Source organism: Opisthocomus hoazin, chromosome 30, assembly GCF_030867145.1.
Source record: "Opisthocomus hoazin isolate bOpiHoa1 chromosome 30, bOpiHoa1.hap1, whole genome shotgun sequence".
NCBI classification, from domain to species: Eukaryota; Metazoa; Chordata; class Aves; order Opisthocomiformes; family Opisthocomidae; genus Opisthocomus; species Opisthocomus hoazin.
Window position 1 is genome coordinate 1,818,358 of NC_134443.1, and position 14,811 is coordinate 1,833,168.

Sequence of the window (14,811 nt, forward strand, 5' to 3'; positions counted from 1 at the left end):
CCTGCCCCTGGCTGGGATGGACCCTTCCGAGTTCCCCCGGAACCAGGTTCGAAACATCGCAGGATGGTGGCTGTGGCTTGGAGAGCGAGAAGCCCCTCTGAGCCTGCGTCAGGCTGTGGTGGACCTGAGATGTCCTTGCTCCTCCTGGCCAGCCCCGTTACCAGCCAGCGGGCTCTGGTTGTGTTTAAGAGCAAGACGCAGATGGTGCTGGGCTTGTCCTCACTTCTCTCTCTCTCTCTCTGTCTTCTTCCAGAATTGCAGCCCCATCTGCTGCTGAGGGAACTGGTTCTCGCTTGCTCAAGGGAAAGAAAAGTGAATAAAATCTGGTTTTCTCCAGGGAGAGTCATGGATCTCTCCATCTCCAGCCTCATGCACCATGTGAGAGATTCGGTGCGTTTCCCATGCTGTGCTGCTGCCTCTCTCCTGGCTGAGGATCCAGGTAAGGGCCCAGGTATGGGGCAGCCCTGGAGAAAAGGCACAGGGGTGCACGTGGCCAGGAAAACGTGCATCTGGATAGCTTTGCTCTGCTGGCTCTCCCCGTAGTGCACGCCTGCCGTGAAAGCCGGAATGCGCGGGCACATCCGCAGGTCCCTGTGTGGGTCTCCGACCACGGCATGTGCGGGCTGCGATGGATGGGAGCCCCTGCAATCGTGCAGGTCAGTAGTGAGGGCCCGAGTTTGAGAGGTGTGTGGGCTCCCAGACGTGTAGCGGGGGGGATTTGGTGGGATTGCCAGCAGCCCCTGTCTGGATTAAGTGCCTGGGATTGGGAGGAATGTGTGATCTGAACTGGGACACCCTCCCACCAGGCTGAGGCCCTGGTAGAAATCTGATGCAAAACTGAAGAATGGCAGCGGTCAGTGCAGTCATCAGCTATTTATTCAGATTTTTCATGCAATACATCAGTGCGAAGAAGAAAGAGACCCCCCCAGCCCGCCACCGTTACCCTGCAGTAACTACAGCACAACTCAGCTGCCTCAAAGCCTCCCTGAGGCTGGAGCTGGGGTTCTGCTCGGCTGTAAGGGGAGCAGAAAGGTGTAATCAAAACCACTGAGTCTACAAAAGTGGGTTTTTTCCCCAGCCTCGAGGATTTTCAGGCCCCAGAATCACAGAATCACAGAATAGTAGGGGTTGGAAGGGACCTCTGTGGGTCACCCAGTCCAACCCCCCTGCCCAAGCAGGGTCACCCAGAGCAGGCTGCACAGGACCTTGTCCAGGCGGGGCTGGAATATCTCCAGAGAAGGAGACTCCACAGCCTCCCTGGGCAGCCTGGGCCAGGGCTCCGTCACCCTCAGAGGGAAGAAGTTCTTCCTCATGTTCAGATGGAACTTCCTGTGCCTCAGTTTGTGCCCATTGCCCCTTGTCCTGTCACTGGGCACCACTGAAGTAGTATGACTGAGTTACTGGGATTTTTCTTTTTTCTTTCTTTTTTTTTTTTGCATTGCATTGCATTGCACAGCAGCAGCTGCCAGGAGAGCCCGTCGCAGGGCTCGGGAGACATGAACACAGTGAGACGCAGAACAGGCAGGCCACAGGGTAGAAGAGATGGCGGGGACATAAAGAACAGACCCAAGGAATCCAGGTAGAGCAGAGAAGTGACTACATACCACATCAAGGTGGACAGCCATAACGCGGGAAGGCAGAAGCTGCAGATCCTGCACTAACTCCCTGCCTACCTAGCTGCTGCGGATTTGTTAGATGCAAAACCCCCAAACCCACTTGACACCCTCACAGAGCACCCCCTTAACCCTTTTTTTGTCTAACACTTCTGTGCCACCACGTGAGAACATCCGAAGCTGAAAGCAGAGAGCAGAAGTGATCCTCAACAGACTTGGAGAAGCCCCACCAGCTCCAAGGAGAGGACTTCCCCTTAAGATGCCTTGGCTTCATCCCCGACAGGACAGCTCGGTGCCTCCTGCGAGACCGGGGGTCCAGGAGGGCCCTGGCTCTGCTTGGTGCAAACAAGTTGTTCCTGCTCCCATTGAGGCTCGGCATCGCTCACTTGCCGGGGGCTCTTCTTGCTGTTCTCCTTCTGAGGTGGCTGGCGGCTCTTCTCCGGTGGGGAAAGCTCTGCATTCTCATGGCAGGGGCTGGATTCATCTCTCCGGGATGGCTTGGGACGGCTCTCGTCCACAGCTTGCCAGCCCAGCTCACAAGCTTCCCGTGGCTCTGGAGCCTGGGACAGAGGTGGGCAGCTCTTGGCCTCTGTGTCCTCACGCTCACTCACCTGGCAGCTGGATTCAGGCTCCTGCGGGACCCCCTCCCTGGCAGCTTTTGATCCATCTTCCTGGGGCTGATCCTCCTTCTCTTCTGTGTCAGGCATCTTGGGGTGCTGGCTATCCCTCCTGTCCTCATTGGGCTCTGCCCGGCCATGGTCATCCTTAACACCATCCGGCTCGGAGGCAGAAACCAGTTGAGCCCCTTCCTTCACCCCTGTTTCAGACCTCTCCTGTGGCTCATCGAGATCCCCTGTGTTTTCCTGGGAGCTGGAAGCTGGTGTGCCCTCCTGCCGTGGTGCTTCAGGCTCCCCTGGTTCTCTCTCATCGCTCTGGGCTCGTGACTCTGGCTGGCTGCTCCGGTCACACAGCACTGCTGGTGGCTGGGGTGACACATAGCACTTCTTCACATAGACAGGCTGCCCCAGGTCGTGGGGCTGGTGGCAGACAATCTCGTAGGTTGTAGCGTCAGGATCATTCAAATTCTGGATCACGTGGATCAAGTATGCAATGGTCTGAGGCTCGCAGGACTGAGGGAGGACCCGCACCGCTGGCTGTACATTGGGCTCAGCAGGGATATAAAGGACCCTCATGTCAGTGACAGATGTCTGCTCTCCTGGTGGGCAGAGGTCTCTGTTATCAACCTCCACGGTTTGGTAGAGGCTCTTCTCGTGCAGTCGTCCTTCATCCTCTTGTGTCCAGCACCTGTTAGGCTCACGTGCTTCTTCCTCGTGTAAAAGTCTGTGGTTCCTCCGTTCTTGGTCATCTGAGGGCTCGCAAGCGGTTCTGTGACATGGCTCATGTGACCTTTCATCGACTTCATGCTCGCAGGGACGGTCCCTCCTGTCCACATCATCTCGCGGCTCCACTTTCCGGGACACGTGCTGGATCCTCACGTCTGCTTCTGTTTCTGCTGCTGCGGTCTCTCGTGTCCTTTCATACCTCAGTGAGTCACGTTGTCTCCTTCCATCATCTTGAGGCTCGCAGGGACGGTCCCTCCTGTCCACATCATCACGTGGCTCCACTTTCCGGGACACGTGCTGGATCCTCACATCTGCTTCTGCTGCTGCGGTCTCTCGTGTCCTTTCATACCTCAGTGAGTCACGTTGTCTCCTGCCATCGTCTTGAGGCTCGCAGGGACGGTCCGTCCTGTCCACGTCGTCACGCAGCTCCAGTTCTCGGGACACGCGCTGGATCCTCACGTCTGCTTCTGCTTCTGCTGCTGCGGTCTCTCGTGTCCTTTCATACCTCAGTGAGTCACGTTGTCTCCTTCCATTGTCTTCAGGCTGGCGTGAACGGTCCCTCATGTCCACGTCGTCACGTGGCTCCAGTTCCTGGGACACGCGCTGGATCCTCACGTCTGCTTCTGCTGCTGCGGTCTCTCGTGTCCTTTCATACCTCAGTGAGTCACGTTGTCTCCTTCCATCGTCTTCAGGCTGGCGGGAACGGTCCCTCCTGTCCACGTCGTCACGCGGCTCCAGTTCTCGGGACATGCGCTGGATCCTCACATCTGCTTCTGCTTCTGCTACTGCGGTCTCTCGTGTCCTTTCATACCCCTGTGAGTCACGTTGTCTCCTTCCATCGTCTTCAGGTTCGCAGGGACGGTCCCTTCTGTCCACATCATCACGCGGCTCCACTTCCCGGGACACACGCTGGATCCTCACGTCTACTTCTGCTGCTGCGGTCTCTCGTGTCCTTTCATACCTCAGTGAGTCACGTTGTCTCCTTCCATCGTCTTCAGGCTGGCGGGAACGGTCCCTCCTGTCCACGTCGTCACGCGGCTCCAGTTCCCGGGACACGCGCTGGATCCTCACATCTGCTTCTGCTTCTGCTACTGCGGTCTCTCGTGTCCTTTCATACCCCTGTGAGTCACGTTGTCTCCTTCCATCGTCTTCAGGCTCGCAGGGACGGTCCCTCCTGTCCACATCATCTCGCGGCTCCACTTCCCGGGACACGCGCTGGATCCTCACGTCTGCTTCTGCTGCTGCGGTCTCTCGTGCCCTTTCATACCTCAGTGAGTCATGTTGTCTCCTGCCACGGTCTTCAGGCTGGCGGGAACGGTCCCTCCTGTCCACGTCGTCACGCGGCTCCAGTTCTCGGGACACGCGCTGGATCCTCACATCTGCTTCTGCTTCTGCTGCTGCAGTCTCTCGTGTCCTTTCATACCCCTGTGAGTCACGTTGTCTCCTTCCATCGTCTTCAGGCTGGTGGGAACGGTCCCTCCTGTCCACATCGTCAGGTGGCTCCAGTTCTCGGGACACGCGCTGGATCCTCACGTCTGCTTCTGCTACTGCTACTGCGGTCTCTCGTGTCCTTTCATACCCCTGTGAGTCACGTTGTCTCCTTCCATCGTCTTCAGGCTCGCAGGGACGGTTCCTCCTGTCCACGTCGTCACGCAGCTCCAGTTCTCGGGACACGCGCTGGATCCTCACGTCTGCTTCTGCTGCTGCGGTCTCTCGTGTCCTTTCATACCTCAGTGAGTCACGTTGTCTCCTTGCATCGTCTTGAGGCTCGCAGGGACGGTCCCTCCTGTCCACGTCGTCACGCGGCTCCAGTTCTCGGGACACGCGCTGGATCCTCACGTCTGCTTCTGCTTCTGCTGCTGCGGTCTCTCGTGCCCTTTCATACCTCAGTGAGTCACGTTGTCTCCTTGCATCGTCTTGAGGCTCGCAGGGACGGTCCCTTCTGTCCACATCATCACGCGGCTCCACTTCCCGGGACACACGCTGGATCCTCACGTCAGCTTCTGCTGCTGCGGTCTCTCGTGTCCTTTCATACCTCAGTGAGTCACGTTGTCTCCTTCCATCGTCTTCAGGCTGGCGGGAACGGTCCCTCCTGTCCACGTCGTCACGCAGCTCCAGTTCTCGGGACACGCGCTGGATCCTCACGTCTGCTTCTGCTTCTGCTGCTGCGGTCTCTCGTGTCCTTTCATACCTCAGTGAGTCACGTTGTCTCCTTGCATCGTCTTGAGGCTCGCAGGGACGGTCCCTCCTGTCCACATCGTCACGTGGCTCCAGTTCCCGGGACACGTGCTGGATCCTCACGTCTGCTTCTGCTTCTGCGGTCTCTTGTGTCCTTTCATACCTCAGTGAGTCACGTTGTCTCCTTCCATCGTCTTCAGGCTGGCGTGAACGGTCCCTCATGTCCACGTCGTCACGTGGCTCTAGTTCCCGGGACACGCGCTGGATCCTCACGTCTGCTTCTGCTGCTGCGGTATCTCGTGTCCTTTCATACGTCAGTGAGTCACGTTGTCTCCTGCCATGGTCTTCAGGCTCGCAGGGACGGTCCCTCCTGTCCACGTCGTCACGCGGCTCCAGTTCCCGGGACACGCGCTGGATCCTCACGTCTGCTTCTGCTGCTGCGGTCTCTCGTGTCTTTTCATATCTCAGTGAGTCACGTTGTCTCCTGCCATCGTCTTCAGGCTGGTGGGAACGGTCCGTCCTGTCCACGTCGTCACGTGGCTCTAGTTCTCGGGACACGCGCTGGATCCTCACGTCTGCTTCTGCTGCTGCTGCTGCGGTCTCTCGTGTCCTTTCATACCTCAGTGAGTCACGTTGTCTCCTTCCATCGTCTTGAGGCTCGCAGGGACGGTCCCTCCTGTCCACGTCATCACGCAGCTCCGGTTCCCGGGACACGCGCTGGATCCTCACGTCTGCTTCTGCTGCTGCGGTCTCTCGTGTCCTTTCATACCTCAGTGAGTCACGTTGTCTCCTTCCATCGTCTTGAGGCTCGCAGGGACGGTCCCTCCTGTCCACGTCGTCACACGGCTCCAGTTCCCGGGACACGCGCTGGATCCTCACGTCTGCTTCTGCTTCTGCTGCTGTTGTCTCTCGTGTCCTTTCATACCTCAGTGAGTCACGTTGTCTCCTTCCATCGTCTTCAGGCTGGTGGGAACCGTCCCTCCTGTCCACGTCGTCACGCAGCTCCAGTTCCCGGGACACGCGCTGGATCCTCACGTCTGCTTCTGCTGCTGCGGTCTCTCGTGTCCTTTCATACCTCAGTGAGTCACGTTGTCTCCTTCCATCGTCTTCAGGCTGGTGGGAACAGTCCCTCCTGTCCACGTCGTCATGTGGCTCCAGTTCCCGGGACACGCGCTGGATCCTCACGTCTGCTTCTGCTGCTGCGGTCTCTCGTGTCCTTTCATACCTCAGTGAGTCACGTTGTCTCCTTCCATCGTCTTCAGGCTCGCAGGGATGGTCCCTTCTGTCCACATCATCTCGCGGCTCCAGTTCCCGGGACATGCGCTGGATCCTCACGTCTGCTTCTGCTGCTGCGGTCTCTCGTGTCCTTTCATACCTCAGTGAGTCACGTTGTCTCCTTCCATCGTCTTCAGGCTGGCGGGAACGGTCCCTCCTGTCCACGTCATCACGCAGCTCCGGTTCCCGGGACACGCGCTGGATCCTCACGTCTGCTTCTGCTTCTGCTGCTGCGGTCTCTCGTGTCCTTTCATACCTCAGTGAGTCACGTTGTCTCCTTGCATCGTCTTGAGGCTCGCAGGGACGGTCCCTCCTGTCCACATCGTCACGTGGCTCCAGTTCCCGGGACACGTGCTGGATCCTCACGTCTGCTTCTGCTTCTGCGGTCTCTTGTGTCCTTTCATACCTCAGTGAGTCACGTTGTCTCCTTCCATCGTCTTCAGGCTGGCGTGAACGGTCCCTCATGTCCACGTCGTCACGTGGCTCTAGTTCCCGGGACACGCGCTGGATCCTCACGTCTGCTTCTGCTGCTGCGGTATCTCGTGTCCTTTCATACGTCAGTGAGTCACGTTGTCTCCTGCCATGGTCTTCAGGCCCGCAGGGACGGTCCCTCCTGTCCACGTCGTCACGCGGCTCCAGTTCCCGGGACACGCGCTGGATCCTCACGTCTGCTTCTGCTGCTGCGGTCTCTCGTGTCTTTTCATATCTCAGTGAGTCACGTTGTCTCCTGCCATCGTCTTCAGGCTGGTGGGAACGGTCCGTCCTGTCCACGTCGTCACGTGGCTCTAGTTCTCGGGACACGCGCTGGATCCTCACGTCTGCTTCTGCTGCTGCTGCTGCGGTCTCTCGTGTCCTTTCATACCTCAGTGAGTCACGTTGTCTCCTTCCATCGTCTTGAGGCTCGCAGGGACGGTCCCTCCTGTCCACGTCATCACGCAGCTCCGGTTCCCGGGACACGCGCTGGATCCTCACGTCTGCTTCTGCTGCTGCGGTCTCTCGTGCCCTTTCATACCTCAGTGAGTCACGTTGTCTCCTTCCATCGTCTTGAGGCTCGCAGGGACGGTCCCTCCTGTCCACGTCGTCACACGGCTCCAGTTCCCGGGACACGCGCTGGATCCTCACGTCTGCTTCTGCTTCTGCTGCTGTTGTCTCTCGTGTCCTTTCATACCTCAGTGAGTCACGTTGTCTCCTTCCATCGTCTTCAGGCTGGTGGGAACCGTCCCTCCTGTCCACGTCGTCACGCAGCTCCAGTTCCCGGGACACGCGCTGGATCCTCACGTCTGCTTCTGCTGCTGCGGTCTCTCGTGTCCTTTCATACCTCAGTGAGTCACGTTGTCTCCTTCCATCGTCTTCAGGCTGGTGGGAACAGTCCCTCCTGTCCACGTCGTCATGTGGCTCCAGTTCCCGGGACACGCGCTGGATCCTCACGTCTGCTTCTGCTGCTGCGGTCTCTCGTGTCCTTTCATACCTCAGTGAGTCACGTTGTCTCCTTCCATCGTCTTCAGGCTCGCAGGGATGGTCCCTTCTGTCCACATCATCTCGCGGCTCCAGTTCCCGGGACATGCGCTGGATCCTCACGTCTGCTTCTGCTGCTGCGGTCTCTCGTGTCCTTTCATATCTCAGTGAGTCACGTTGTCTCCTTCCATCGTCTTCAGGCTGGCGTGAACGGTCCCTCCTGTCCACGTCGTCACGCGGCTCCAGTTCCCGGGACACGCGCTGGATCCTCACGTCTGCTTCTGCTGCTGCTGCTGCAGTCTCTCGTGTCCTTTCATACCTCAGTGAGTCACGTTGTCTCCTTCCATCGTCTTGAGGCTCGCAGGGACGGTCCCTCCTGTCCACGTCGTCACGCAGCTCCAGTTCCCGGGACACGCGCTGGATCCTCACGTCTGCTTCTGCTTCTGCTGCTGCAGTCTCTCGTGTCCTTTCATACCTCAGTGAGTCACGTTGTCTCCTTCCATCGTCTTCAGGCTGGTGGGAACGGTCCGTCCTGTCCACGTCGTCACGTGGCTCCAGTTCTCGGGACACGCGCTGGATCCTCACGTCTGCTTCTGCTACTGCGGTCTCTCGTGTCCTTTCATATCTCAGTGAGTCACGTTGTCTCCTGCCATCGTCCTCAGGCTCACAGGGACGGTCCCTCCTGTCCACGTCGTTACGCAGCTCCAGTTCCCGGGACACACGCTGATTCCTCACGTCTGCTTCTGCTACTGCAGTCTCTCGTGTCCTTTCATATCTCAGTGAGTCACGTTGTCTCCTTCCATCGTCTTCAGGCTGGCGGGAACGGTCCCTCCTGTCCACGTCGTCACGCGGCTCCAGTTCCCGGGACACGCGCTGGATCCTCACGTCTGCTTCTGCTTCTGCTGCTGCAGTCTCTCGTGTCCTTTCATACCTCAGTGAGTCACGTTGTCTCCTTCCATCGTCTTCAGGCTGGTGGGAACGGTCCGTCCTGTCCACGTCGTCACGTGGCTCCAGTTCTCGGGACACGCGCTGGATCCTCACGTCTGCTTCTGCTACTGCGGTCTCTCGTGTCCTTTCATATCTCAGTGAGTCACGTTGTCTCCTGCCATCGTCCTCAGGCTCACAGGGACGGTCCCTCCTGTCCACGTCGTCACGCGGCTCCAGTTCCCGGGACACGCGCTGGATCCTCACGTCTGCTTCTGCTGCTGCGGTCTCTCGTGTCCTTTCATACCTCAGTGAGTCACGTTGTCTCCTGCCATCGTCTTGAGGCTCGCAGGGACGGTCCCTCCTGTCCACGTCGTCGCATGGCCCTAGTTCCCTGGACACACGCTGGATCCTCACGTCTGCTTCTGCTGCTGCGGTCTCTCGTGTCCTTTCATATCTCAGTGAGTCACGTTGTCTCCTGCCATCGTCCTCAGGCTCACAGGGACCGTCCCTCCTGTCCACGTCGTCACGCAGCTCCAGTTCCCGGGACACGCGCTGGATCCTCACGTCTGCTTCTGCTGCTGCGGTCTCTCGTGTCCTTTCATACCTCAGTGAGTCACGTTGTCTCCTTCCATCGTCTTCAGGCTCGCAGGGACGGTCCCTCCTGTCCACGTCGTCACACGGCTCCACTTCCCGGGACACGCGCTGGATCCTCACGTCTGCTTCTGCTGCTGCGGTCTCTCGTGCCCTTTCATACCTCAGTGAGTCACGTTGTCTCCTTCCATCATCTTCAGGCTCGCAGGGACGGTCCCTCCTGTCCACGTCGTCACACGGCTCCAGTTCCCGGGACACGCGCTGGATCCTCACGTCTGCTTCTGCTTCTGCTGCTGTGGTCTCTCGTGTCCTTTCATACCTCAGTGAGTCACGTTGTCTCCTTCCATCGTCTTCAGGCTGGTGGGAACCGTCCCTCCTGTCCACGTCGTCACGTGGCTCCAGTTCCCGGGACACGTGCTGGATCCTCACGTCTGCTTCTGCTGCTGCGGTCTCTCGTGTCCTTTCATACCTCATTGAGTCGTGCTGTCTCCTTCCATCGTGTTGAGGCTCGCAGGGACGGTCCCTCCTGTCCACGTCATCATGCGGTTCCAGTTCCCCGGACTTTTGGCTATGGTTTTGGCTCTCATAGATCTCTAGCTCCAGTGCTCTTTGGTGGCTGATCATCCTCTCTTGCATGGATTTTTTCCTCGTTCCATCATCTTGTTCCTCCCATTGTTGAGCCTGATGGTTTCCTCTCTTACTTTCTGTATTTTCAAGCTCATATTCTTGGTTCTTCTCTTGTTTATAGATACCTCTTTCTAGCTCAAAGGTGTCATAGTACCTGAGGTCAAGTTCTAGCGGTTCTTGTATGTATGATTGATGTGGCAGTCTTGAGTCCAGGCATTCAGGCTCATGTGGCTGGTGGTGGCTTTGTTTAAGTGGTTTTTGTTCCAGCTTATGTAGGTGGTAATGGCTTCTCTCTTCTCTGAGTAATTCAGGCTTACGTGCCTTATTGTGACTTCCTCTATCTGCTTCTTGTGGCCGCTGATTTTTTTGATCATATGCTGGTAGTGGTGACTCATTTGGCTGATGCCTACTCCACTGGTTTGGCTGTGGTTGAGGTTCGGAGGTCTGGCTGCGACTCCTCACGTCTGCCAGTTGTTCTGGCTGAGGGCCCTCGTCATTTTGCCTCTCATCTACCTGCGGTCCGGGCTCATGTGCTTGCAAGCTGCCGCGCTTGCAGTGTTGTGCATCTCTTCGTCTGTCTGGCTCTGGTGGCTGACGTCTTCTCTGGCTGTTCTGTTTGTCGCATGGCTCTTGGCTTCGTTCTTTGTATACCTGAGGGATTGGCTCCCCCAGCTCGCTGCTTTGTTTTACATCGTTTCTGCTGAGTGTTTTCTGTTGCTGGTGATGACTCTTTGTTTTTTCTAGTGTTTCAAGATCATTGACCCTGTTGGCTCGTTGCAGTTCTGGTTCACAGTGGGGGTAATGATTGCTCTCACAGGTTTGTCGTTCCTCCTCCTGGAGCTGCCGACGGCTCCCTCTGTTCCCAATTTCAGGCTCTTGGAGTGATTTGCCACTGGTTGTCAGCTTTGTTCTTTGCAGAAGGCGTGGTCCCCTCGGCAGGTACCAGTAGCATGCCCTTGCTGCTCTGAACAGCAAAAGCAGGAACTCATTAAAATCTATTTTCCCATCACCATCCCACTCCAGAAAGTGCAGAATCTTGTCAATCGTCTGAGGGTCATGCGGCTTCTGCAAGGAAACACACACAGGGAAACACAAAAGGGATTTTAGCCTTCCTGCTCCGTGACAAACAAATGCAAAGAGAGGTACAGTTGCAATCTTTTCTCCTTCCGTCTCGCACACCTTCACTTTTATAGCTCAAAAACAACTCCTTGTCTTCATTCTCCTTTTTCCTGGTTATTCCCTGACTGCAGCTAACCAGCACACTTCTCTTTGGGGTATGATGTATCCTCTACTGGATGCATTTCCTGCCTATGTTTGAAAGAATACCAGACCTCCCATCAGTTCATTTTCCAGCTTTTGCCCATTTGCTCGTGACAAAATGGGTCGAAGCAGTCAGTGCAAAGGAACGCTACTGCTGCTCCCCTTTGGTGAAAGCCTCCTCATCCCACTGTCATAAGAATCATTCCCTCTCCGCAAGGAGAATTTGCAGTCCTTGCACTCCAGTCTTGGCCCCAAGCCCTCCCCCTCGCAGCAGCACTCACGGTTATGACATCTGCAAACTCCGTCTGGATGAACTCTTTCATCTTCCTTCGGCTGAGGTAGAAGGAGTCTCCATCTTCCGTTGCATGTTTGTGAAAGATGCTAGTGATGGTGAAAATGCTGTCTAAGAGGTGAGACATCTTCCTGCAGATTCAAGCAAGCCTGCAAGAAAAGGAGCAGACCTAAGGACAGGAGATTCTCTTGCCTCTGCACATGAAAAGAGGGGGAAGAATTGCTGGGGTCAGGCTGCGTGCATTAATGGGATACTGGGTGCCATGGCGAGCTCTGTTTCACCAGAGGCCTGGGAAGAACTTCAAATGCTTAGGGGTTTTAGTGGGATGGGGAGTGTCGTCCAACTTGTCTACTGACGTATTTGAATGACGTTTGATAGGGGATGGCGGGGTGCCTGCGTTTGTGGATCGCAGGGAGGGGACTGGGGACGGTGACTCAAGAGATGCCCCAAGAACCCATCCCCATGGGGCGATACTGGGCAACTGCGTTTCCAGGACCCACGCTGCTGTCTGCCTGGCACTGAGATACTCCAGCTTCTGTGAAGCAGGTTAGAGGACATCTAATGCAGCACTGGCATGGCCTGAGGCAAGATCTGGCTGTGTCCAAGACAGACAGAGTGCTTACAGGGAGCTAAAACAAGCCCTGTGGCTGATGCTCCTGTGACCAGTAGTAATGCAAAACAATTGATAAAGCTTTCATTACAGCGTCGGTTCATTAGCAAATAGATTTTGGCCAGAAGAGAGTTGTCAGGTCACCTAGGTTAGAGCTACTTATTTGATTTTACTGAGATCAGCTTGGCAGAAAGCAATGCTCCTGCTGGAACTTTGTGTCTGGAAACCTCAAATGCCACCTCCTTCCTTCCTCCTCGCAGGATCCCCAAGGCTCTTATGGGGCACATCAGTGCTGACAGCTCAGCTTGAGCTGGGGAAGCTGTGCCACGTCTGCCCGGCCGCCTCTGTAACATGCACACACACACGAACACACGTGCTGACAGCTCAGCTTGAGCTGGGGAAGCTGTGCCACATCTGCCTGGCCGCCTCTGTAACATGCACACACACACGAACACACATGCACACCTTTGCACACGAAATCCTGGGGACTAGTATTTCTGTAGAAAACAGAAAAAGTCCCCAGTCTGCTCATTCGGGCTGGGAGCTGACTCCAGACCAAAGTAAGGCACAAAACCTGGCTCCCTTTCTTGTTTTCCCTTTGAGGAAAGCTGCCTCTACGCATGGACGCACGACGACAGCGTGCGAGCGTCCGAATAACGCAAAACAACGCTTCACTGGGTACGAACGCAAAAGACTCTCCGAAAACGCTGCGACAGGAACGCCGCCGCCACCCAGCACGAATCCTAAAGAAGCAACAGGTCCTTGCCCAGCAAAGCGCACGTTTCAAAAGGAGCGACTTACCCAAATCGCCAGCGGGATCAAGTGGGATTCCTGTGAAGCCGTGCGGAGTGATCGGAGGACCCGAGTGCTTTTATAGGGTCCTGGACAGAGCTGCAGAAAGGAGACACCCTTTGTGGACATTGTCCTGATTCATCTTTGGCCAAGCCCAGCTGCACCTTCACGTCCTCAAACGGGTTATTTAACTTATCATCCCCTTACCTATCATTTTAACCTAGAAATAGCAGTTGCCATGTGGCAATTCAGGCACTGGCTGGTTCCACCTAATCCAAACTGTAAAGTTATTTTACGGGCTGATTGTATTTCAGATTTTAAAAAATGTAGAGTAGCTATAAAGCGTATATATGTGTTAATGGGAGGGTGTATTTTTATATAAATGTGCCTCTGCATAGGCGTGAATTTATATATGTATAATACACACATGCACACATAAAAATGAAATTCTGAGGATGGGGACAGAAGTGCTGATGGTAGCAGAGCTCCCTATGAGCAGATCAGGCACAGCTGATATCCGTACGGCCCCTGAGCTTGGTACCGCAATACCAGAGATGATTTTTCTTTGCTTTTTGTGCAGTTCCTTCAGCGCCGTGGGCCTGAGGTCAGTGGTGTTTGGGCCTGGCTTTCGCTCACAGAAGGACAGAAGGCCTGAGCTCTACAGAAATGGTGACATTCAGGCGCACAGCAGTAAGATCCCCAAATCCTCCAGGTCTTGGCTTGTGTGGCGTCCTTGTAGAGTGTTTCATTTTTGGTAACTTCTTATTAAGGAGCCTTTTGGTTATATTATCCGGGGGTTTGTTGGAAAAAAACCCAACCACAAACAGAACATTTTTAAATGGGACAGTTTGCAAAATGAATTTTCTTACAAGAAAATGTCTGTTCCATAAGCAATTAATTTCACTGAGAAAAATCACGATAAAACATTTTTCATAGCTGTCTTCCAGGAATGACTTTCATTTCAACTTTGCTTGATCTTTAATTAAAAATAAAAGCAGAATGCTCTCTGCTGAGAGGTCAATTCATGTGGAATCTTCATCTAGATGCCCTAGGCAGCTTTTGCTGTAATTACCTCTGCAGTCTTCTTTCTTTAAATCTTTTAACAGTAAATTAATGAAAGACTAACTGATTCCTTTATTCACCCCAAACTCTCCCAGCACACAGAGCAAAGAAGGAAGATACCAGCCGTGCCACCTGGGCCCCTGCTTTTGCTTTTGGAAGTAGGATGCTGCCTTGACAAGTGTGACGGAGACATTGCAGAGAGCCTCCAGAGCATGAACTTGTCACGCAGCCTTGGTTGAGTGGCTGATCTGGCCCATCTGTAAGGTAAGATCATACTGGGTGTAGGAGCCTAATTAATTAGTGCTGGTAACACCTTGGGGATACTCATACAAGTGCGCACGAAGGATCGTTACTAACCATACTTCATTTTTGAGCTTTTTTTCAAGATTAAATTATACTTGTGCAAATTATACCCCACCTGTGGGATAATAATACCCTTGGGAAACTGTAATTTTATGGTAGATTGGAGTTATTATTAAAATTAGAGTATTACAGTGCGGCTTGGTGTCCTATAACAGTCTGTAATCCCTCCCGCAGGGGCTGGGGCAGCGCAGGACGGTTGGGTGCTGCGTAAGCCATCAGGCAGAATTTGGGATCGATGCAGGAAAACGTGCGTCACGTTGCGGCCACGCGCACGCCGGCGTGCTCGCCCGCTTGCCTCTGCTTTCCTGTTCCCGGGACAAAGCGCCGAGTTTCAAAGCACCTTCTTGGCAGCACTGAAGCCCCCTGTTCTCCAAGGGCTTGGTTTTCCAAGGGGAAACTGCAAGGGAATGGTTGCGTCTGGTG

General features: G+C 55.2%; 1 protein-coding gene across 1 annotated transcript; it reads right to left on the reverse strand.

The window, feature by feature from the left end:
• Positions 1-1,788: 1,788 nt before the first annotated feature.
• On the reverse strand, positions 1,789-11,688 carry LOC104332912 (uncharacterized). Its single transcript, XM_075445433.1, has 17 exons — positions 11,551-11,688; positions 9,189-11,074; positions 9,039-9,149; positions 7,495-8,999; positions 7,345-7,452; positions 6,739-7,302; positions 6,453-6,696; positions 6,133-6,413; positions 5,847-6,090; positions 5,371-5,807; positions 5,221-5,328; positions 4,925-5,178; positions 4,629-4,879; positions 3,861-4,589; positions 3,555-3,821; positions 3,379-3,515; positions 1,789-3,336 (listed from the first exon to the last, which is right to left on the reverse strand). The coding sequence occupies exons 1-17, from the start codon at positions 11,686-11,688 to the stop codon at positions 1,868-1,870; spliced, it is 8,733 nt and encodes a 2,910-aa protein (XP_075301548.1). The 3' UTR covers positions 1,789-1,867.
• Positions 11,689-14,811: the final 3,123 nt, after the last annotated feature.

Bases quoted from the DNA above. Each gene is read 5' to 3' on its own strand.
- LOC104332912 (XM_075445433.1), bottom strand. From the start codon at position 11,688: ATGTCTCACCTCTTAGACAGCATTTTCACCATCACTAGCATCTTTCAC. The intron at 7,303-7,344 runs GTGATGACGTGG...GCGAGCCTCAAG, and splicing joins GTCCCGGGAACCGGAGCTGC to ACGATGGAAGGAGACAACGT. The intron at 3,337-3,378 runs GTGACGACGTGG...GCGAGCCTCAAG, and splicing joins GTCCCGAGAACTGGAGCTGC to ACGATGGCAGGAGACAACGT.